Below are 24,484 nucleotides of genomic sequence, written 5' to 3'. Positions count from 1 at the left end.
GAAGCTGGAATGTGTGAGGGGACCGCTTCCTGCCACTGTTAGCTACCAGCCTAGAAGGCTCCTCCTGCAATTCCAGATTTTCATTTGGGACAAACTACTTCCACATTTTATAATTACAAAGATCAAGACTGATCTAATTTTGATTCAGCAAAAGGCCTTTGAGTACTAAAGCAATTCTCTTAGCTCAGTGTTTTCCATACAGATTTGTTTGGACTCAACACAAATATATGGCACCATTTGGAGGAGGACAGGCCTGTGAGGAGGTTTCTTCCCAGAGTTTTCACGGCTTAGACAGGTAATTAGGGTTTGAATTTTAGTCATGACAGGCAGAATTTTAATCAGGAAAACAAGAAAATGAGTATGAACACAGGCAGATTAGCATCAACTGAATGAGAGCAAAACCAGAACTGCCCTGGTCGTGTTACCAGCTTTCGAAAGAAATTATGAGAATTTTTATAGCACACATAAGAAAACTGTGAAAGAGAAGTTATAAACAAGATAAAGAGATAAAAGAGATAAATGTGTCTTTTGAGAATGACCAGTAAAAAAAAAAAAAAAAAGAAGACGAAGGGGAGAGGACTAATTTAGAACTAGGTATGGGTAATCCATAACATTGCCAGTACCATTTTAAACTTGATTTAGTAAAGTTATTCAGAGATGCTGAAGCTGAAAGGAAAACTTCAAATTCCTGTGCCTCATCTACAGAACAGATCTGTTGTGGAGAAAATGGAAAAAAATAAGGTTTAACAATATATCCACTTAATCACATATCATTCTACATCTAGGCTCTCTAAACTAATCTATCATGGATGCAAAAGGATCCTGCAGCACACAGTTTTAAAATCACCTTTTCTGAAGAAATTGGGAACATTTCCATATAAATACTGCAGAATCTCATGGAATTGTCTGAAGACAAACCTAACTCCCTTATCTTTGAATCAAGGAGTTCATTTCAGATCAAGCTGAGAGTTTGTTATTTAAGTAACAGCACTCTAAACCTTGCAAGAATGAGGTGGGAAAGAAAGGAAACTAATCCTATTGAATGAAATCAGGATTGGTGGTGTCTCTGGTCACACAGGGCTGTGCATGGCCTTCCTTCTTTACTGCACTGTAGCTTACTTTCCGACCCCCAATCTCTGAAAGAAGCATACTCAGGAGGAGAAGGAGAGAAACGGTCCCTTGTTATTTTCACATTTCCATTTTTCTAATTGAGCCTTTTATTACTTTGTTTTGAGAGGGGTGAGAAAGGTTGATTTTTGAGACAGGTTTTTTGCCTTCAGGCATTTAACAAGCAGCTTTCCGGCTGTACATCTTTGGGTTTAGCTTATTTAGATAATTTTAGCTTATGTCTTTTTCTGAAGATGATTCTTGGCAATGCCAGTTGATGATTCTGGGACTCTTGGTAGGTGTGGCAAGGCAAATGACAGTGACAGTCTCTGTGCCACAAGCATTTCTGTGTGAGTACCAGACAGAACATGATCCAGTAGGTAAAATATACCTCACCCACATGAGAATGGGAAGTGAGAATTTAACACCTTTTCTTTTCAAGAAATTCTTCTTGATGGCTCATACTTCACCCTTCCCTTCTCATCCCCTCCCTCTTCTCTCTGAAGTACAGGTGTCTTTTCTACAAATAACCTCAAATATTCACAGCTAGATCAGTAGAAAGTTTTCCTCAAACTAGAAGCTTTCAATCTTTAATTTTGGAATGTATTCATTTCTTTATCAGATAAGAGGACTAGAAAATAATTAGATTTCATACAAAACCTCCAATGGGAAAGCTCAGGTCAGGAATTTTCTGAAGTACAATTTTTGTCCAAGTTCTTGCATCTGGATCAGAAGTCACAGGATGGCTTTGAAAGTTAGAAATGACAGGCTGTAGGGGACAGAGAATTGTGTTAATATATGTTACACTTCCTGGTTCCTGCCAACTATAAACTCCTCAGCCAAACCCTTCTGTTCGGAAGCTTTTCTGTTCGTATATACATGGAAAGAGCAAAATGAAATGCTGCTTTCAGGAGGGAATGGAACTTGAGGTATAAAAATCTTCAGAAGGTGACCTTTGCTCTGAGACTGCTTTGTCCCTCCATGGTTAAGGCTGCCAGAACTGGCAGTGTCATGGGGTTGCCCCACTTGCAATGCTGAAACTCTTAAGATGGGTGGACACAGAAAATGTTGCCTGTTTCTTCTACTTTCCCATATGATCTGCAAGACTTGTCACTCATCCTGATTTTACTGCCATGGTCCAGACTACCGGTGTGACTACAGTCACTGCAGTGGCAACTTGTCTGTAAGAAAGCCCTCCTCTTTCTAAGATCATTCAGGTAGGAGCATTATGGGCACCATTTCAAATATGTAATTGTATTGAATTGAACTGTATTAAATTGAATTGTAGCTTCATGTGTATGAAGCTGCAAGGCCTTTCTTTGCTCAGCCTCTTTTGAAGCATAAAGTATCATCATTACCTGAAGTGCAGCAGGAGGTATGCTTTCCTCCATCAGACTGATACAAGAGAAGGTAAAAACTCCCAATCTGGTGTCCGATGTGAAGAAATCTGAAAACCCTGAAGAAGGCCCCAGCACTTGCACAGAAGTGCATTACTGCTACAAAAGCATTGAGCCTGTCACCACACATAAGGAGATACTCAACTGTCAAATCCCAGCTCCCCCCCTCTCAATGCTCTTGAAAGGATAACACAGGCAGCAGTCTTGCTGAAGGAAACTCCTGCGGGTGAATACAGGCGACAACTCAGAAGCAATAAGGGAAGATGTGGAAAAGAAGTTTCTCTTTGCCACAGAGAGGAAGACACAACCCTACATAAAGGAGGAATGATCCTTCCCCAGGATATACAGGAAAAGAGAAAGAAATAACTGCAAAACATCTTTCTACTAGACTTGGTTTGCTGTATATTTAAACAATAAAGAGCTTTGCAAACTATTCTAGCTAGTGTGGCTGAGCTCTATGATCCCTGATATTAATAACCTGAGTACTATCAAAAGCAAAATTTATGGTACCCATAATTGAACTGAAGGTGGGTTACAGGGTTTAAAATGAAAAGGGAGTATTAGATCATCCAGTTTGAATCCCTAGTATTTCACAGACCATTTCACAACTGTATCACCCAGTTCTTCTTTTATTGTGCTATCCTGTGTTTTGCTAAACACATTTTCCAGCAATTTAGCTAGGCTTGACTCCAAGAAACAGAGAGCTGGAAAATAACCACTGCTTTATTAGCTTAACCCAGAGAATCAGCTTCGCTGTTAAAAATTTGTGCCTAATGTTCCATTTGAATCTGTATGGCTTCAGTTTCCAGAAACTGGCTTTTGCTGTGGTTGTCCCTAGTTCATTAGATTTAAATTAAGTCCCCTACTATTATTTTCTCTTCAAAAGGGTGCTTAAAATAACCATAACCATGACAAGTGCAAGGTCCTACACTGGGTCGGAACAATCCCAGGCACAGCTACAGGTTGGGCAAAGAAGAGATTCAGAGCAGCCCTGCGGAAAAGGACTTGGGGGTGCCGGCAGTGTTCTCTTGCAGCCCAGAAAGCCAACTGTATCCTGGGCTGCATCACAAGGAGTGTGACCAGCAGGTCGAAGGAGGTGATCCTGCCCCTCTACTCTGCTCTCGTGAGACCTCACCTGGAATATTGTGTGCAGTTCTGGTGCCCTCAACATAAAAAAGACATGGAACTGCTGGAACAAGTCCAGAGGAGGGCCACGAGGATGATCAGGGGACTGGAGCACCTCCCGTATGAAGACAGGCTGAGAAAGTTGGGGCTGTTCAGCCTGGAGAAGAGAAGGCTGCATGGAGACCTCATAGCAGTCTTTCAGTATCTGAAGGGGGCCTATAGGGATGCTGGGGAGGGACTCTTTGTCAGGGACTGTAGTGACAGGACAAGGGGTAATGGGTTAAAACTTAAACAGGGGAAGTTTAGTTTGGATATGAGGAGGAAGTTCTTTCCTGTTAGGGTGGTGATTAGGTGGAATGGGTTGCCCAGGGAGGTTGTGAATGCTCCATCCCTGGCGGTGTTCAAGGCCAGGCTGGACGAAGCTTTAGGTGAGATGGTTTAGTGTGAGGTGTCCCTGCCCACGGCAGGGGGGTTGGAACTAGATGATCTTGAGGTCCTTTCCAACCCTAACTATTCTATGATTCTATGATTCTATGAAAATGGTGTTATGTTTTAGTCTTCTTTCTGAGTGAACTTCTGTCTAACTCTAAAGCCATCCCTGCACTTTCCTTAAATCTCTGTTGTGAAGGGGCTTTTGCATCTATTCCATTTTTCCATAAATTTATGTTAAACCAGAAAGCCTGGAATTGTTAGTAGTATTTCAGAATCAAGTTTCACCAGTGTTCTATAAGAAAATTGCGTCCCTGACTGTGAGTACTGAAAGTGACATTTTTACTGAGCATCACAGCAGCAGTTTTTGGTGTGATGTTTGATGCTTGCATATTGTGACCTTTAAATCATTTTCAGAACATGATCTTGCAGTGAACATTCACCACTCTGTAAGCTTGGCCTGAATTTCATGTTCTTAGCTTTTCACTGTGGTAAATTACATTTTCTGAGGGTGCTTAGGACACAGCCACAGCCTTACTCTAATTTACCATGCTATGTATCTTCGTATGGTCTGCAAATTTCATCAGCTCTTTGTATTTACTTCCACATCATTGATTCAAATGCTACAAAATATCAGGATTAGTACAACTCTATGTAAAATCCCACTACAGGCATTCATATACAGTTATGACACTATGTGGACAACTCATCACTGGCATCTGTTTAAAAAATCACTTCCCAGACTATTATTGCAGTGTTGCTTTGCTGTTCATATACAATATTGATCTTTATCAGAATGCACGGGTATACTGCCAAATTTCTTACCAAAGCCTAAATAAATTATATTTTGTACTTTTCTCAAACACACATTATCTTAAAAAATACAGTTTAAAACCAAAACAAAGATCAGTTTCACTTTAAAAGGCCTATTTCCTATGAAAAAGAATCTTCATTGGCACTTACTCTGTGTTTGATATCCAACTCTTTAATAGCTATAATTTGAGTCTTCACTACTGAAGATTTATATATCTGTGACCTAACATCAGGATGACCACTTTATACCGCTTTGAGACATCATCCCTATTTTTGGAATACTGATGCAGCATTAACAAACATTAACAGCTGTGTTGTTCCAAGATTTATTAAAACTGAATTTCAACAGACAAGAGCTGTACCTGGCCAGCTCCTCAGGTGTCTGGGTATAAATTATACAGGCCCATAGACTATAATTTTTTTCTTTTGCAGATATTTAATATCCTCCTTAGTTGCTATGGAACTGGAGAATACTTTCCGTTTCTTCCTACAATGGAAAAAAAAATCCATATTTTCCAATTAATTAACAAAATATTTATTAAACTTCTATTCTTTTCCCTTAATAACTTTATCATCTCCATTTAGTAGGGGGCCTAAGAAGAATTTCTTTTCTAATAATCTTCAGTTTCTCATATTTTTCTATGATACTCACATTCTCTAAAAAATTTTCTGTACTTCATGTACATCATGTACTTCTGTATATAGCTCCTTACCTATTCTTCATTACATATAAATTTTTATCCACAAATCCTGCCGTGGCTTCACCACTCTGCCAAGACTGCCTCTAAGCCAGAGTTATCCCTTCTTGTAGATTGGAACTGTCCTTTTAACACCTGGGTTGGAGCAATCCCAGGCACGGCTACAGACCGGGCAAAGAAGAGATTCAGAGCGGCCCTGCAGAGAAGGACTTGGGGGTGCTGGTCGATGAGAAAATGAACATGAGCCGGCACTGTGCGCTCGCAGCCCAGAAAGCTAACAGTATCCTGGGCTGCATCAAAAGGAGTGTGACCAGCAGGTCGAAGGAGGTGATCCTGCCCCTCTACTCTGCTCTTGTGAGACCTCACCTGGAGTATTGTGTGCAGTTCTGGTGTCCTCAACATAAAAAGGACATGGAACTGCTGGAACAAGTCCAGAGGAGGGCCACGAGGATGATCAGGGGACTGGAGCACCTCCCGTATGAAGACAGGCTGAGGAAGTTGGGGCTTTTCAGCCGGGAGAAGAGAAGGCTGCGTGGAGACCTCATAGCAGCCTTCCAGTACCTGAAGGGGGCCTATAGGGATGCTGGGGAGGGACTCTTCGTCAGGGACTGTAGTGACAGGACAAGGGGTAATGGGTTAAAGCTTAAACAGGGGAAGTTTAGATTGGATATAAGGAGGAAATTCTTTCCTGTTAGGGTGGTGAGACACTGGAATCGGTTGCCCAGGGAGGTTGTGAGAGCTCCATCACTGGCGGTGTTCAAGGCCAGGTTGGATGAAGCCTTGTGTTGGATGGTTTCGTGAGAGGTGTCCCTGTCCATGGCAGGGGGGTTGGAACTAGATGATCTTGAGATCCCTTCCAACCCTAACCATTCTATGATTCTATGATCTAAGAAATTCTTCTTTTAAATCAACTGTGTTTTTTGCTACACAATTTTGCTCACAATTTTTTCTGGTTTAAAAGTTAACTCTGATACATATGCTGTGAATGTTTATGTGTAGTACATGTTTTTATAATCACTGTTCAGGGTAATCTTTTTTCCACAATGACTGTAATTACCGGCCCACCTATCTTTCACTCTGTGATTAGTTCTCCTTTATTGTAATCTGGCATTAAACAGTGCAGCACCTCTCATGTAAGGAAATTACTCTAATTGTTTAGAAAGTTTAACAGTCTCACAACACTGGTAGTCTTAGCTGCCCCTCCTTGGTGTGCTACACTTTTAACACAATAGCATGATGTATTTGTTATAGAATAAGCTGTTGAAAGATCAAAAGTTTTGTTGATCTGCCTGACTAGGACATGCTTGAAAGACCATTACTTTAAGTACAATCATTTTATTATGTGGGAATAAAGAAGATAACACTAACAAGGCTAGACATGGGTTAAAGAGCAACTCTCATGGATTACATTAATACACTAAGTAGTGCTGACTGTCATGCCTGTCAGCAAGCTACCAAGAAAATAAGGATATTATGTACAAGCTCACATCTTATGCTGGTGGATACAGGCCAAATACAGCTGCAATTGGTCATGTCATTGGGAACATCTGACACATGCTTGCAACATGAGATCCAGGTCACGGGCAAACTAGGAGGGATAAACACAGTAAAATAAATCATTAGCCTTCAGGGATATCATTGCAGTCAGTAGTGGTGACTGATATTTGCATTAATGCTTCTTTTTCTTTTTTTTCCTACAAGCAAGATGGATCTTCCAGGCACTGCCTGAATAAGTAAAAGCATTGTGATTTCCTTGACAGCAAGACCTGAGTCACAGAAGAGGCTGTCAACAAATAAAAGGCTGGTATGTCCAAATTCTGCTTTGAGTGGTATTTACATCACTATGTGGGAATTAGCAGGGTTGACTTTGTTCTTACAGATTTCAGTGTGGCTGTTTAGGCTTTAAATCAGAGATGAATTTGGCAATTAGCAGTCCTCCATATTAGATAGCAAACAAACATATAGACATAGGGTCACTTTATTAATACTGTTTTAAAAGCAATCAAACCAATAGTGCCTATTTAAAATAGATGAAAGAGAGGGCAGAAGGGCAGACAGTAACATCTAGATTTTGTGCACCTAAAAATCCTAATACAGGCAGTTTCAGAAGAACACAATGATCTAAACTTCCAGGTTGTTGATTATCTAGAACACAGAATTAGCATTTTTCACCTCCACTAATGAAATTCAGAATCTGCATGTGTGCTTTTCAGCCTAAAGACTATCAAACAGCTTTATTCTCAAGGCACTGGCCTGAAGCTACTGGCCCTCCTCATTTCAGGATAGAGTAGAGGCACCTCTTGGTGGATGGCCAGTGCCATAGGGAAGCAAAGAGGAACAGATGGACAGTTTTCAGACTTTTATATGTTTCTAAACATGACCTAAAATTCTTTGAGAAAAAGCAGCTGAACAAGAATTACCTGGTCCTTAGTCAATTTCCACACATTATTTGGAATAAAACTGTCTTCACCAAAACTCCTGTGTGAAGAATAATTTGCAATAGAAAATAATACCAGTAGAACCACTTTCTTTATTTCGCAGCATTGTACAACAGCAGCTATATGGAGGAACATTTAGAATTAGTGAGAATTTTTTAATACAAACTATCCTGTTGAAGACAGAGTAAGTCATAATTATCCTTATGTTAATATATGGGGAGCTAAACAAAATTCCTCAATGGTTTGAGCATGTTCAAAGAGCATTCTGAGCTTGTTACTCTGCTTTCAACAATTTTAATGCCCAACTCAATACAGGATGGACAAAATGGTCTAGAAAACTGAAAGTGGAAGGCAGAAAAATCTAGGTGGCACATTTTTCCCTTCCAAACACAATCCAGCAAATGATCAGTAGAGTCTATGTGGTGCAGACCCTTATAAGACTGCTCACAAAACAGTACAAAAATGGATGTTGAATGTTACAATTCATTAATCTTACAAGATGTCATGTATTTAGAACATTAAATAAACTTTGTAATTATACATATAAAGTCCTTAGGAAGGATTTGTCCTTAATTTCCTCAACATTTAATATGCCAGGACCCCTCAGCACTTCTCCCATGTTTCCCATATAGTTATCCATGCTATCCCACTACATTGTAAGGTAGACTTGTAGACTCCACAACTCATTTTCTCCTCTAGGACAGTACCTATGCCTTTGGGAGCTGTAGAATACTACCTTTATGAAAGTCACTTGCTCCATACCTTTCATAATATTTACTACCTATTGTCAACTCATAAAACACCTTACACAGCAAGCCACCACTGCAGTCCAAACAGCTTGACTTTCCTGCGCTGAAAAGAGGTACTGAAAATGTGAGGCAGTCAGGATGTCACTGTTCAAGGGGGAACACTGTGCTATCCTTCATCAAGGAGGTGCTGTCCTTTGAGTGCTACGATTTTAAGTAACACAGTAACTCCTTCAGAAAGTTCCCTGAATATCTGCTTCTCCCTGGAAAAAATGATGAAGCTGATTGTCTCCAATGTACAAAGCAACATCATCTTCACTGATTTTCCTGTACCAGAATATGCAACCAGTAGAGTTATTCAGCATAGCCATTAAGTCTGCAGTGACCAAATTAACTTCTAGATTTATGTATGCCAACAGCTGCTCTGCCCAGATCTGGACAGAGTCTGAGTGTCTACTGAATAGTACAAGCCATTAATCCCAACTGGGAGAAGTTCAGCCTGTGAATCACAACATTATCCTTCTGGCTGGAATGGAGAAGAATTATGCAGAAACACATGTGCCTCAACAAAATGTGTTGGCAGACTACAGGGACTTTGGGTTCACAAAAAGCCTCTGAAAAAAATACATCAAGTTCTTTTGCCTAGAAATGGCTTTTGATGCTGAAGTACAACAAAATCCCTAATGCCTCCAGACATACTTGCATCAGGTGTATGTAGCTGCAATGCCAATCTGGTAAAAAGGCCATAAACCAATACGAATGCTTGAAGTGAGATTGCATGAGAGGACCAATAAACTAAATGTTTGAGAAAAATGTTTCTTGTGAAGCAGCAGTCCCAGGGCATCTAGTAACTAACCAAGGAGCCGGCCCTAGATCTCTGACAGAATAAAGGCAATTAGAATTAAAAGATAAAAGCAAATAACCAAGCAGTGCTCTGATGACCCTTTAATGACTTCCTTTTAAGCTGAGGGCTGGTCTCAGATTCCTGTATTTGGAACCAGTTTTATCCAGCTGGAAGTCTGGCTCCTGACTCCTCCAGAATTAAACTGTTTAAACATCCAGCTTGAATACAACGGCTCTGAAAACAGGTGGGTCCCCAAGGACTTTCCAGCGGGCTGTTAATCCTGGATTCTTGCAGGCAGGCATTCAGGTCCAAATTAGCCATGTTCTTGGTTGTCAAGATGAAAGGCAGAGAATAGATGTATGCACACAGTACAAAGACAGCATACTTATCTAGAAAATGTAATTCCTGTTCCTAAATATACAAGTCTTGTAACATCAGTCTGAGAAAGAAGAAATATATTCTTAGGCGCAGATCCATTGTATTCTGACTATTAAGCCATGCTTCAGTCCTGCAGAGTGCTAATTCCTTCCCCTCTTCCCTTCAAAAATGTCTCTTTTGATCTCTGACAGTCTGAATCTGATCATACTGAAACCCCTATATACATGAATTCCCTTTGTACCTGTATTTGCTAAGCTGCTCAAAAAGAACAGGAATAAGTTATTGAGCAGAATACAAAAATATTGTAAAAAGATTGCTTTTTCTCTCACTTTCTGTAAACGTGAAGGGTGGGCTAGCAAAGCATGTAATGAGTAGCCTACAAATCTTACTGACAATTATTAAGATGCAATTTCATAAACCAGGGTTTTCTTGTGACTTTCTTCTGTCAGGAACATTCTATGCCTTTCTCCTTCTCCAAGAATGGGTGCTCAATCCATCACTGCAGTACAAATCACAGAATCATAGAATGTTTTGGGTTGGAAGGGACCTTAAAGGTCATCTTGTTCCAACCCCCTGACACAGGCAGGGACACCTTCTACTTAGATCAGGTTGCTCAAAGCCCCATTCAGCCTGGCCTTGAAAGAAGACAAAGGGATTGTGATTCTCTTACTTTCTAGATAATGGTGGCTTAAACAGAACAAATCAAAACAAAAATCCCCAACTTCATATTGAAAACCAAAACATAAAAACCCCCATGACTGTGCAGAGAATTGGCAAAGTTGCTATTTCATGGCTTTGAGGAAATGATAGAAAAGTGTGCAAAAATAGGTCTAGTTCAAGAAAGAAATTCCTGCTAATGGATTAGAGCCATCCTCGGCCATGAAAAAGGCTCTCAAGTGAGAAATACATCTCTTAGAAAAACCAGACACCTTTGATGACACTTATATGTGAGAAATTAAGTCAAAAATAGAAAACAGATACTTTGCAGTCCAGATAACTATGCCAGGAGTAAAACTTCCAACTTTTGTTTGAAATGACACATAAAACCTCCTTATTGAGAACTATACAGGAAATAATTTGCGGCTTGATTAAAGGGAGAAAAGACTACTCAGAATACCACCTGTGTGAGTAACTCTGCAACAGAAGTGACCCCAAGGTGTGACTCCCTTCAATCATGAAAGAACATCAGCACGAAGGCCAAAAAATGTGAGCAACATTACCAGCTGTTATAAGAAACGAAGGCAAAGATGCTGATGTCCAGATACAGGTATGTGTGGCTTGTATTTGGCAGACACAGATATTAGCAACAGATGGAGCAGTTAATCTGACATATTTCCCTGCCAACAGAGGATGGCTTCCCTTATCTAGAGCTTTGCTTCCATCTAGTTTTAACTTTCTTAATAAGCAAGGCTCTGCCTATTTCTACTGGAAAAGAATATTTTATAGCCAGAACTCAGCCTATTACTTTTTTTAATTATTTTTGTAAATTTATCCCATTATTTATGTTTACAGCTTCATTAAGCAGAGTGACTATGCCTACTTTTGCTACAGTTAGTAATTTTCTTCTGTTATTCACGCTTTCTTGGCTATAAGGAGAGAGATGTTATTTTAAAGTAGGCCTGAATCGAATTATTTAGATTGAGAAGGAATCAATCTATGAAACAGTAATAATTAGAATTAGCAGATACTGACCTGTGCCAAGATTATAACTGTTCCATACCACAAAGGCATACATCATGACTCACACAGAATAGGAGATATCGCAGGACACATTCAAGGATGCTGCATGGGGGGATACCCATGCTCTGCATGGTGGGGAGGACATCCAGAATAACACCAATACTGCTCAGGTGCTAAAAGCAATAATCACCTACCCATTCACTGTGAATAGCAATAACTTAGACTAACAAAATAGGCTCCAGGTAAAGTCTACTTCAGCAACTGAAGGCATCAAAAAAGATTCAATTCCAAGATTTAGAAGTGTTCTAGTAATTAAATCTGTTGGTAGCACACGAGCTAATAAGTGTCCAATGTGAGGTTCAAGGCATCTTGTAACTCCTGTCCTGCACACTTTCATTCAGCTCTATTTTTTATTGTTTTTATTACATCGCGGATGCTAGTTTTATTTATAAGCTGATTCATTTATGTCTAATTAAATGTAAATGAAATGTAATGATGAAAGGGGAGACTTATTTTCAGCAGACATATTTATCTGTTGTCATGGGACAAAAATAACCATGCAAACTGAGAAACAGAAACACCTGAATAGTGTAAAAAGGAATGTTTGTAAAATTTGGTGAGATTGGCATCAGTCTATTGTATACTTACCTGAAAACCAAATTTTAACAAACTGAAGCCAGTCACTTAAAATCATTTGCTTTGCTTCAGCCACACACTATTACCTGGAAATTCGTATCAGTGAGCATACTGATGCCTCTGCACTTGGCCTTCCTTTGAAAGGAGACCTCTTTTGAGTCTGCTGACCTTTTAACCTTTCCATGACTGTATCCCTGTGCAAGCTGACTTGAACCCTGAGCTTTGGAGAAATAAATGGGGAGATTGCTAAGCAGTTAGAAGTACAATAAAGTAGAAAAATCTCTCTTAACTATATATTCACATTTTAATTCACTCATCAAATGATGTGTTTCTAAAGAGATGCACTTCAAGAATTACTGTTTCTCAGCTTCCTCCAGCAGTCTTCATTCCCCTATATCTTTCAAGTAGATTTCACAGCTGCTTTAAACATGCAAATGCTCTCCTTGAGTCGACCTTTTCATTTTATAACAGAGCAGTAAGGCTACAAGACAATGTGCTTTTAGAGCATGTTTTCTTTCTAGGGATATCACAACAAAGGATATATGAATAGTCCCTCTTCTCACAGAACTTCTTAATATGGCCTGAGCTCTTAAAACATATGATAAAGGCAAATGCAGCTCTGTGTAAAGACACGTAGACAGACACTGAGTGAACAGAATTTGTACCTTCACTCATAGAAAAATGCTGAAATAACTTTCACAATTTGAAAGTATTACTGTAGCTATAATCATTAGTACTCTCTTGGTCTGTAAGTAGGACAGATTAGCCCCTCCAATGAATCTTACCCTGCATCTGTTGGGTTTTTTTTTTTAAATATGTTGTTTCCTGAGACAATTAAGAACTGGATATGAAGAACTGGCACAGAAATCTAGAACATTAAAATGAACTATTTCAGACACACAAATGAAAGAGACAGCAGAAAATTACAGAATCTATTTAAACAAGCTGTCAGCCTAAAGACAAAGGAACTTGCTACATTTCAATAATCACATTTGGCATCACCTCTTAATTGCACCTGGGAAGGCAAAACAAGATGCAGCTACTCCTGGCTAGATGGCAATGACATAGAGACTAGTGACAAAATTTCCCAAATATGATCTTCTTTCCCAAGCGCTGGGTGCCAGAAGTGTAGCCCAAGGAAATGAATACTTTTGCTTGATTAATTTATATTTTTTTTTTTTTCATCACAATGTTTCTTTTTTTCTGAGCAAACAAGGCAGGGTAAAAAAAACATCAATGGCAGTTTTTTAAGAGGTTCTCATTTGTTAGGTGTCACTAATTTAATTCCTGTTTATGTTTCTGTGCGCTCAAGCAAGCATGTGATAAGGTTCTGGAGTAAAAAGAGCTGGATATCACTTCATTACAGTCCAGTAATAGGCTCATTAAATATCAAATCGATCTGTTAATTACTTAACACCCTCAGTATCTTTGTAAGGGGTTGTTCATTATTCTTTTTTCCTCAGATGAGGAAAATGAGAACTAAGGAGGTGAAGTATGTTTCCAGGCACATGCTCCAATGAGATCAATCTGTGTTACCAGGGTGTCTGAAGTACAATCCAACTGATTCAAAAAGAGGTAGTTTTCGCAGGGCTTTTGCTTGGAAACTTTAACTCCAGAAAAAAAATTCACATTCAGCCTTGAACTCCATCAGTCTACCAGTCTGACTGGCCTGTGCCAAACCTACATGTCTCAGTGGAGCTTCAGAGAAGTGGTTGGGAACTCTTCTGGAGATTTAAGGGGTATCAGCCTCCTATTTGTTATTTGAATTTTAATTAGTTATACTGTGGATAAGTGTTTGGAGAAAAATGCTATAGTTTTTGATTCATTATTGCACTGGCTTTTATTTTATCTCTTGTCAAGAGCACTTAGAATTTTAAGTAGGCATTCTTTCAATATGCATTAATTAGTAAATAAATTAAAGTTATTTCAATGGAACTATAATGTGAAAACCCCCAAGTATTCACTGACAAGGTCTGCATCAAGGAGCTCACATCTGAAGAGGTAAGAGGCACGAAAACAATGAGGCTGCATGTAATTTTTACATGTTTCACTACTGGCACAGATGCAAGACTGAGTCCTAAAGAGAGAGAGTTTTGTAAGTTATCCCAGCAAGGCTGTGACAGAGATAAAACAGACACTGAAGAAGGTGTGGGAAAAGTAAGTATCCACCGAGGGAAACGAAACAGTCCGTAATACAAGTTTGAAGAGTAAATCTGGGAGTCATCTTACCCACATTAAAGCTGCCTGGCGGGTCAAAGGCAATGAGGACAGTTACTCAGTTCACTGTGATTTGTCTGGGACTACACCATATCATTGCGTATTTTGACAAATTAATGGGAACTGTATTACAATATGATCAAAGGTGAAACAGAATGGCTACAACTGTAAACAGCATGATCATTTACCTGAATGACAGGAAAAGGGAGCTGTGTCAACTGCCAGAGAATAAATGGGGTCAGGACCGCTCTTTAATATGGAATGAACCGATGTGTGCCATGAGAAAGGCAAGAACACACGAGAGAGCAAGAAGGTAAGAAAAATTAATAGGGGTAAGCAGTGGGTGATCAAGGAGATGGAGGTCACTGGTACATCTCCGCAGGAGTGAGGAAATTCAGTGCCTGTGACACAGGAGGAGGAAGTAGGAGAGAAAGTGAAGAAAGGCATGATAGTTGCATTACAAGTAATGTTTTCTTGGAATAAAATATTAAAAAGCCAAACTACATTGAAGAGGGAAAAAATAGCTAAGATTATGGATACAGCATTCATTTACATTGCAGAATAAAGAGGTTTACTTAGGAATAATGTATTTGTATGGCACAAATGGGGCAAAGATGGCCTTAGCTGCTCTGATGAAACTTGTAGTGTAGAAGAAACATACAAAGAACTATGCAGAAGTGAGCCAAGGAGAAAACTGACACTCAAATGAAGAAAGGGCAAAGAGCAGTGAGCTGCAAGCTATGAGAGCAAGAGAAGGCTTTGATACACGGATAGACTCCACAACTTGTTAAAGTTGTAAAGTAGGTATGCTTTGTTCAGTGCTGAGGTGCATGGGGGACTGCTCCTCCAAAGGCATGCGCACCTTTCCTTTGCTACTCAGTTTGTTTATATTACATATAATGATTATCTAAACATGAGATTGCTTCACGCCTAATACATATGCAAAACCTATTCCCATCTAGTATTATAATTAGTTTTGTGGTATTCGTTCCATTGATGCACTCGGGCAGTACCTCCTGGTGGTGGTCGTTAGGGGGTCTTGAGGATGAAGGCCTGTAGCTCCTCTTCATCACTGCGAGTAACCTCTTGTTTTCACACAGACTCAATAGGGTTTCGGCTCCTGTGCAAACCTCAGGTTCGGTACAAGCCGGTTTTATGTATCTTACAGCAGAAACTTGTCAAGTTTGCAAATTTTGTTACTCTGGTTATTTTTTGTTACTATTAAGTTATGAATCTTATCTACTACAATTCTGCCTAGCAGCTGCAACTCCTACAATTGTGCTTCACCATTCCAGCAACTTTGAGTCCTACGGTTCTGCTTCACTAAGCACAATGACTGCTTAAGCAAGCAGGCACAATGTTAACCCTTTATTCCCTTGGTATCAGCTTAAAGCAATAAAAGAGCGTGAGAGGAAGCCAAACTGCACCCGTGTCCCCACTGTGCAGCTGACAGTGGCTGGAGAGATGCAGCCTGCGCAGAGGGAATATGCACAGCCCAGAGACGGCACTTGAGCAGACCAACAGCTGGGTTAGCACAGCCATGACGGGGCTGCAGCGGGACAGCGGCATGAGCAGCTGGCTGAGTTAAAACACACCAGTGGCTGTGACACAGCCCCAGGGGGTTCTCTGCACTTGGCCAGACACGAGGGCTTTGTACCGCTGGTGCACACACGGCGCCAGAACCAAGCCCCAGAGCAGGCTCCACCGCCACTCACGGCTCCATCACCGCCGACGAGCACCCAAGCACGCCACCCGCGCCCCGAGCAAAGGCACACTCAGACCACGCAGGCGCGCTGGCCACGCCGTGTTGCCGGCGGGATGGAGCGCGCGCGCGGTGGGCGGGCCCGCGCATGCGCGGCGGGCGCGCCTTGGTGGCGTCAGCGTGCGGAGCGTGCGCGACGGGACGCGGTGCGCGGAGCGGGCCGGAGTGATCGGCGCCCTGCGGGTCGGTCCCGGCGGCGCGCCCTCCTCCGCCGCCTCCTCTTCCTCCTCCTCGCCGCCGCAGCTGGCGCTGCTCGTGATGCAGCCGTGCGGCGGCGAGGAGGAGGCAGCGGCGGGGGGGGTGCTGCCGCTCCCGGTCGCCGACCCTTCGCTGCCGCCCTCCAGTAGCGGCGGCCTCATGTTATTCTACGAGCTGGGGGTGCCCGGCGAAGGCGAGGCCGAGGCCGAGGCCGAGGCCGGGGAGGAGGCCGAGGCGGTGGGCGGCGAGAGCACGGCCAGCCCAGAGGAGCTGGAGGAGGAGGAGGCGACGGCAGCGGCGGCGGCGGCTTCGAGCGGCGAAACGGCGTCGGCAGCGGTGGGGGGCAGCGGCTGCAAGAGCTGCACCTACCAAGGCTGCAGCGAGACCACCACGCAGGTGGTGAAGCAGCGCAAGCCCTGGATGTGCAAGCGCCACCGCAACAAGATCTACAAGGACAAATACAAACGGAAGAAGAGCGACCAGGCCCTGGGGGGCGGCGGGGCGGCCGCCGCGGGGACCGGCCCGCGGGCCGAGGTGAGGCACCGGCGGCGTGGGGCTTCCCCTTGGAAAACCGGTTTCCGTTGAGCGGAGTCATAGAATCACAGATCGGTTTAGGTTGGAAAGGATCTTAAAGCTCTTCCAGTTCCAACCCCCTCCCATGGGCAGGGACACCTTCTACTAGACCCTAACTCTGTCCAAGTTGGCCTTGAACACTGCCAGGCATGGGGCATTTACCACTTCTTTGGGCAGCCTGAAATGGGACCTTCCCGTTCAGAGGAAAGGAAAGAAATGTAGTGAAGTCCTAGAGCTCGCTCCTATTTATCCAACACTGGTTCTTTTCTCTTACCTGATACAAACTGCAGCAACTTGCAACTAGACAAGAAGATTCCAGGAAAGAAGATCTTGCCGAAAGATGCTTTGCTGTGCAGTGTGTGTTTATTTCACTAAATGGGAGATGAAAGTATAGATCTAAGAGAGATGTCAGTCATCTTGCCCAGTTGGTACTGAAAGATGGGGGTTTATATTCAAAATGGCCTTTTGGTATTAGATTATGTTGTGTGTAAAATTCAGTTGTGCAGGTTCTTCAAGATACTTGTTGATTTACATACATATGTATAAAATGGCATTTAAGTATTTAGTCCGCTGGTAGGTCATACTTACTTTGATAAGCTTAGGTATATTACTTACATGGGGAAATATTGTCAGTGGGAGAGCTGATGCTAGCCTTTAACTTTTTAGATCTTTTTCCTATAGTTCGGGACTCAGATGGGATAAAACAGTTTTTGATGGTCACTTGGACTAAGTTAGCATTTAAGATTTTGTATTTAGATAACTAAAAAGTGGGAAATGGTTTTATTTTGAAGGTGCTGGTTAGTTTGTACTCGAAGGGGCAAGTGTAAAGTAGTGGTTACTATTAGAATTAAAAAATCATGCCTGACACTGCTGCTAAACACAGCCCTTTTTTGTCAGCACAGCTCTCTATGGAGTGATGTGTCTGATAACTGATACAACTGCAAACTAGCAATCAAAAAAATTTCACCTTTTTCTGTTTTGTTTGTTTGTTGGTTGGTTGATTGGTTTGTTTGTTTCATGTAAATATAATAGTTACCATACTGGGTGTCATGCCAAAGAATCTTTTTTGTCTGCCTGTAAAAGCTGTCATCAAGCAGGTGTACAAGGAAAAGGCAAGTGCAGGTGATGCTGCTGGGGAATATTTTCTCTGCTTCTTTCAGCTCAGAGGACTTGCTGATACAGCTGTGGGCTTTCTAATGTATTTTGTAACTCCGGGCAATGGCTGTCCGGTATACTTTTTCAGACTTACTGTTGAACCTTTGTAGACTCTCAGCATCCATTACATTCTGATAGTTTCTTCAGGTCTGCTGCCTGGTTTGAAAGACCTGTTCACTGATTTTGAACCTGGCTGCTAACCTAATTTGCCAGTTGGCATTTACATTAGAAAATACAGTAAACAACTAATTCCTGTTCAGTTTGTGACACTTACTTGGTAGACTTGCCTTTTAAGTTGTTTCTTATCTGTAGTGAAAAGTTGTAGTGTGCTTGTTTCCAAGTAAAAAGTTATTACTTTTATCATCCTTGTTACTGTTTTGTGAACCTTCTCTACTTCTAGTAGCTACTTCTCTTTTAGAGGACAAAACAGAAACTGCACACAATGTTCAAGATGTGGGTGAATCATTTAGTTTTGCTATTAAAAGTATTATTGTCATTCCTACCCTATTGTATGTGATACATATAATTCACTTCCTTGAGATTGAGATGTTGTGAATGACTTCATTTTTAAGAAATGTAGTCAAGTAAATTCAAACCATTAACCAGCCATGGTAACCTGGTTAGTTGTGCAGTTTAGAAGGCTAACTCAGCTGAATTGCTTCACTGTTACTGATGAAATAGTGAAAGAAGATGCTAATTCTTGAATAGATCCAGTTCCATTCTTTTTCTGCTGTTTTCCTCTGTAAATTAATGAAGCAAACATTATTTACTCTTGGGACTTTCTGTGGTGAAAAGTAAATGTAGCATTATATCAGGGTTTATAGTGTCAATTCTCTTTTTTTTTCTTTCACGTGCAGGATAGTGTTGAAGGTTCCATTTCTGTTACAAAACAGAGAACAGGATCCATTGGCGATCGCCCAGCAAGACCTACTCTTTTAGAACAAGTATTGAATAAAAAGAGACTGGTAAGTTTTGTTTTCATAGCGGTTTTGAACTGAAATTAAGCGAAGACAGTGTAACAACGTTTAACTGTCACTCTTGTAAAGATATAAATTAGTTTAATGATCCTACACTACATGTGCATATTTCGAAATTTGAAATACACTGCAGAGCAGCTGTGTGTGTCTCAGCGTCTGTGTAAAAAATACTAAGATGACTAAATTTAATGATTGCTGCCATGTTAACTGAAGTTGAGTTTTTTGGTAGTACTAAAGAGATGTAGTTATTTCTTTAGGGTAAACAGTGCTTATAGTGTAACAGATGTTCTTAACTTGTTGAACCAGCTTTTCTGTAAGGCTCCACAGTGCATGGGCTTTAGGTCCGATGCAAGCTTTAATTACTCTAATGTGTTTTAAAAGTTGTATCATATCACACTTAAAATTACATATATGTTTGTTGATAAAGCAAACTGTGTATGCTAGCAGTATGACTTGCAATATTTGCAGACTGCATGAATGGTGTGTGTTGTAAGTCGTCAAACACTTTTGCTGTTCTTTTGAGTATATTTGAAGAATTAAGCCCTATGAAGGGAAATAAGTCAGTAGTTAGTGTTCCTTTGGCGGCTTCATTACAACTTCCTGTGCCTTTTTTTTCCAGCCTCCTTTCTCCAAAAGCCAACAGGACTGATTGTATTCTCTCTGTTAGCTCTGCTAACCAGTTTAACAAGCCTCATTAAAGTGCTGTAGTGTTTGTTCAGAAATTTAAAAAGTCTTTAAAGTAACTGGGTCAGTCTTAAGTATACAGCTATGTAGGTTTTTTTAATTATTATTTCTCAATAATAGCACGTGTTTAATGATTATGTCTAAAGCTCAGAGGAGTATCTGTAGCTCTTCAGTTTGTACAGGAAGAATACAACAAACTATGGAATTTATTTTTCACGCGGTGTTTTTCATGCCTCTCTTACTGAATTGTTGTCCCCTTTCCTGTCTGTTTCTATGCATGCGGCTTTTAATTAAATTTGAAAGATATTTTATTAATGAAACATTATTTATTTTCTAGAAATATATCATGCAGAAGCTCTTTACATAGATGTTGAGAGCTTTTGCACAAATTACGTGAAGGCTTTTTAAAAACTGAAGTTTCCTTGCAGTATTCTGGTAAAGCGAGGTTCAGATTCTCCTTGATCTGGTTCTTGTTTTTCTTTCTGCTTTGTTTTAGTTTCTCTCATTCAGCATTATTTCTTCCAGAATTTCTTCCGTGTTTTGCGCATCTCTACACAGCACAATGCCTAAGGGTTACATGGTGGCCTAGAAAGATCTCTCACAGTCTGTTGCATCCGAGGCTGTTCCATATTTTGCATCCTTGCACAAGAAAGTTACTGCATGTCACTGGCAGCTGCCTGCACGTTTATCACTTAGAAGTGCCAAGTCCTTTGTGCTTGCTCATAAGTGTCTTGCATGTGGTTAATCTCTGTGAGGAGAGGCTTTTGTGGTGGTCTGCGCCTGCCTGGATGTGCAGCTTGCACTGGATAAAGATGCAGAAAGCGGAGGCAGGGGGCTGAGAGGCAGCAAGTTGTGGATGGAAGTGCCTGAAGCACCTTAATGTCACTAAACTGCACCAGATAAAGAAGGGACTTGGTAAAGCAAACGTACAGTAAGGAAAACGTGGCTGCGCTTCTGGTCAGTGAGCTTGTTTGTTGTTAGATACTGCTTTCAATGGCTGATTTGCTGATCTTGTCTGTCCAGTGCTGCTGTAGGTATGAGTTGTATGCAGAATGGTTGTCTTCAGTGATAATCTCAGAAGAATTGCTTCTACTAGCAATAAAGTTCTAGACCCTGGGAAGCTGATGGTCTTTTTGAATGTCAGTCCGGATTAGAGTTGCAGTATGTCTTTGTTGCGTTGCGGAAGTGACCATGCATAACGAGTAAGCAGTATAGGGCATTAATTCAGATGAAAACTAACCTTTTTTTCTCCATTAAATTTTGGAAGGATCCGTTACCAACCTGGTTTGCTCTTTGGCCTTGCAAACACTTGTGCTGCCATTGAGACCAAGTCATTAGGCTTCTGCTGAAATAACTTTACTTTTTAGCATGAGTATGACCTAGCACCTAAACATGACTGCTTGCTGAACAGGGGGCCCGTCTGAGAGTGGGAACCTGCCCTTGTGGTGAGGCATGATAATGCGTTAGAATTTAAGACTAGATGGCTTGCATCTGCTTCTGTAAATTGCTTCTAAGCAGGGACATCCTTAATGGTAAGATATGATAACAATTTGAACAAAGAACTAAGCACATAGCTCGAAGGTATTAGTTTTTGAAAGCTAAGAGGTAACCAATAGACTGTCATTGTAGCCCTAAACCAAGTGTGCAGTAGGTTAAGAGAACTACAGTTATATTATGACTTACCGAATTGTATGTCTGGGTGCTTTAGATAAAGTTATATCAAGATGAGAATGTGAAGTATAAAAAAAAAAATCCTGAAATTTACTGTGCATTGAAGATGTTTATGGAGGTTTGAACCCCCACATGCTCCCGGCGCCAATAAAGGTCTGTGCTTTACAGTGCGTACCGTGAAGTGATTTCTTTGAATCACCACCATGCAGGAATGAGAGTGAACAGCTACAGCAGGATCACAGATTGTAACTGTTCAGGCTAGGAGCCAGATGCAAATAGTTTTAGATACAGTTGTCTTTTGACTGAAGGCAGAGGGATTTTTTTAACTCATTCCTCATGGCTGATGTTTTGAAATGTTGAGGAATTACTGAATGCCCAGTGAACACTGAATGTTAGAGTATGTCAAGTTGGAAGAGACCTGTGATGGTAACTCCTCTTGCAGGACTACCTAGAACTAAACCATGTGACTAAGAGCATCATCCAGATGCTTGAGCTCTGAGAGACACATGAGATTTGCTGTAGAATTACAGTATTTATTTATTTTGAGCTATCTGCAGTGGGAAATGTAGAACTCAAAACTGAATGAAGCACAGTGGAAAAGTGTTTATTTCAATATGTCAGAAAATTACTCTTGTTTGCCATTTCTGGGGTTTTGTTTTGTTGTTGGTTTTTGTTTGTTTGTTTTATGTGATCATGTGTATTCTTTACATTCTGAATTTGCTTTCGGGATGTGTGCTAATGCCACTTCGGATTACCTGCTGATGTCCTGAAACAGTTCCTAGGTGGTTTTTTGTGAGCATGCTTTGTAGTTCTTCAGCATTTTTTTGAACTCCCATTTATATGGATGTACTGGTTTTGGCTGGGATACGGTTCATTTTCTTCACAGTAGTCTGCACAGGGCTGTGTTTTGGGTTTGTGATGAAAAAGGTGTTGATGACGCAATGATGGCTTAGTTATTGCTGAGCAGTGCTTCATCCCAGTGGAGGCAAATGAGCAAGAGGCCGTGTGGAGCTTAGTTGGCTTACTGGGGTTAAACCACACCATTAGGTAATGTGCAAATCACTTTAATGAAAAAATATTATCATGTAATCACTGTGGTAGCTATTTAATGCATGTTCTTTAAAGTAAAGTCTGCTTTCTCTTTCTTGCAGTCCCTACTCAGAAGCCCAGAAGTAGTGCAGTTTCTACAGAAACAACAGCAGCTGTTAAGTCAGCAGGCTTTGGAACAGAGGCAGCAACAGTTTCAAGGAGCACCCGGGTAATCAGAACAGATCAATGCCTGCAAATGAGTCTGGTGCTGAAGGAGGAATAGGATGCGTGTTTTATAGAAGTACAAAGAATCTTGATGTTTAAAGGAAAGCGGAAGTTGCTGCTGTTACATATTTTACTTGTCTCTTGTTTGCACTTTTCAGCTGTTGAGCTGCTTGGGTGTCTGCAAACTTGTGAGCAAATCTGGAGGAGTCTATTTTTGCTTCTTTTTAAAATTAATTTTAATGTTTAGGATTTTAATAGAAACTTGTTTGTATCAGTAATGTGTAGCTGTACACCCTTTTCCTACCAAAGTCTTCCACTATATCAGCATTCTTCTATAGAAGGGTTTACTGTTAAACAAGTCACTCTTTGATGACAATCATTGAAGGAAGTCAATTACTTTCTATGGAAGTTGTGAAATAAAGTCCTGAATCTGAGCCAGTCCAGTGGCATGACCTAACAGCAATTGCTCAGGGATACGGCAGACTTTAGTGCGTAATTCATTCTGCTGGACATAAGGCAAAGACAAGATGCCATCCAGAAGTTGATCCATTGGCTCAGAGAAGTGTAAATCAGGTGATCCTCCTGCTATATATTCATTATGTACAAGTTAAGTAGGTTTGAAATCATTGTCTGTGCAAACCATGTGAAAGAATTTGGGGTTAAAAGTTCCAAAAAAGGTAAATGGCAAAAAACTGCAGAAGAATTAGGTGGAATGTATGCAGCTGAAAGTTGGACCTTGTTTTGTGGAATTTTTTGCAAGGACTAACCTCTTATACATGAAATATAACTTAGTTACAGATGAGAATATCACTCATTTTTCAGTGGTAAATTAAAATCTAAAGCTTTTCACTCAGAATAGCAAGTGCATCCAAACCCTAAAATGTAATTGTTCATTTTTATTTTTCCTTTATGTAGCCTGTTTCTTCTGAAAAAAAGTATAGTTAAAATTGTTCTGCTAAGACAGTTGGTACTTCATCAGCTCTAGTGCTAGACTTCCCAGGTCTTCAGCCAATTCAGGTGATTCTGCAAGTGATGGGTTTGAGACTACAAACACTATTATGTAAGTGTTGAATCCCACCTTTTGTTTTCAAAAGTGAAAGTTTCATATTAAACCACATTTCTGAATAGAGGTTATCTGAATGGCGTAGGTGCTTGCTGAAGCACTACTTTGATATTGCAGCAGTTCAACCTGCTAAATGATATATCTTCAGGAGTATTTGTTAGTCTTATAAATTTTTACAAGCTGTGCTTTGTGTTTGTATAGAACTTGTTCAGTAAGGATTTATTGTATTTAGCATTGTGCAAGTTGTTCTTTAAAAAAGAAAAACTTTGTATCAACCATTCTGGACCAATAACTGCTTGAGTAAAATCTTTGATTTTCTTTAAAAAACAAACCTAAAGTCTGTCTTTTTTTAGTCGATTAAATTTGCATGTTGGTTGTTTTGCTATACTAAAATGGCTAACTCTGACTAGGTGGAATTAAACTTTTGCATTCCAAGGCTGTTGTTTTAGGTTTAAGTAAAATCACTCAGGTTTAAAACCTGACCTCTGTGATAGTACATTCTTACTATATTTCTCTTTTTATTCCTTGAGCAGTTTGAGAACCTGCACAGCTGCAGGTCTGTCTCCCCACTAATGTCTGTCTGGTCCACAGCTGGGCTTCTGTCCTAGGGCAGTATTACTGCTCATAACTGCCTGTTGG

General features: G+C 40.6%; 1 protein-coding gene across 1 annotated transcript in view; it reads left to right on the top strand.

The window, feature by feature from the left end:
* The window catches only part of RFXAP (regulatory factor X associated protein), a 28,656-nt gene extending 4,480 nt beyond the window's left edge, over positions 1-24,176 (top strand). The window contains exons 2-4 of the mRNA XM_065677163.1: positions 16,149-17,002; positions 19,054-19,161; positions 22,680-24,176. Coding sequence (XP_065533235.1) covers positions 16,149-17,002; positions 19,054-19,161; positions 22,680-22,790 — 1,073 coding nt within the window. The 3' untranslated portion in view covers positions 22,791-24,176. The remainder of the gene's footprint in view (positions 1-16,148; positions 17,003-19,053; positions 19,162-22,679) is intronic.
* Positions 24,177-24,484: the final 308 nt, after the last annotated feature.

This window comes from Lathamus discolor, chromosome 4, assembly GCF_037157495.1.
Source record: "Lathamus discolor isolate bLatDis1 chromosome 4, bLatDis1.hap1, whole genome shotgun sequence".
NCBI classification, from domain to species: domain Eukaryota; kingdom Metazoa; phylum Chordata; class Aves; order Psittaciformes; family Psittacidae; genus Lathamus; species Lathamus discolor.
The sequence above is the reverse complement of the archived record's forward strand: the minus strand, read 5'-3'. Positions and strand labels throughout refer to the sequence as shown.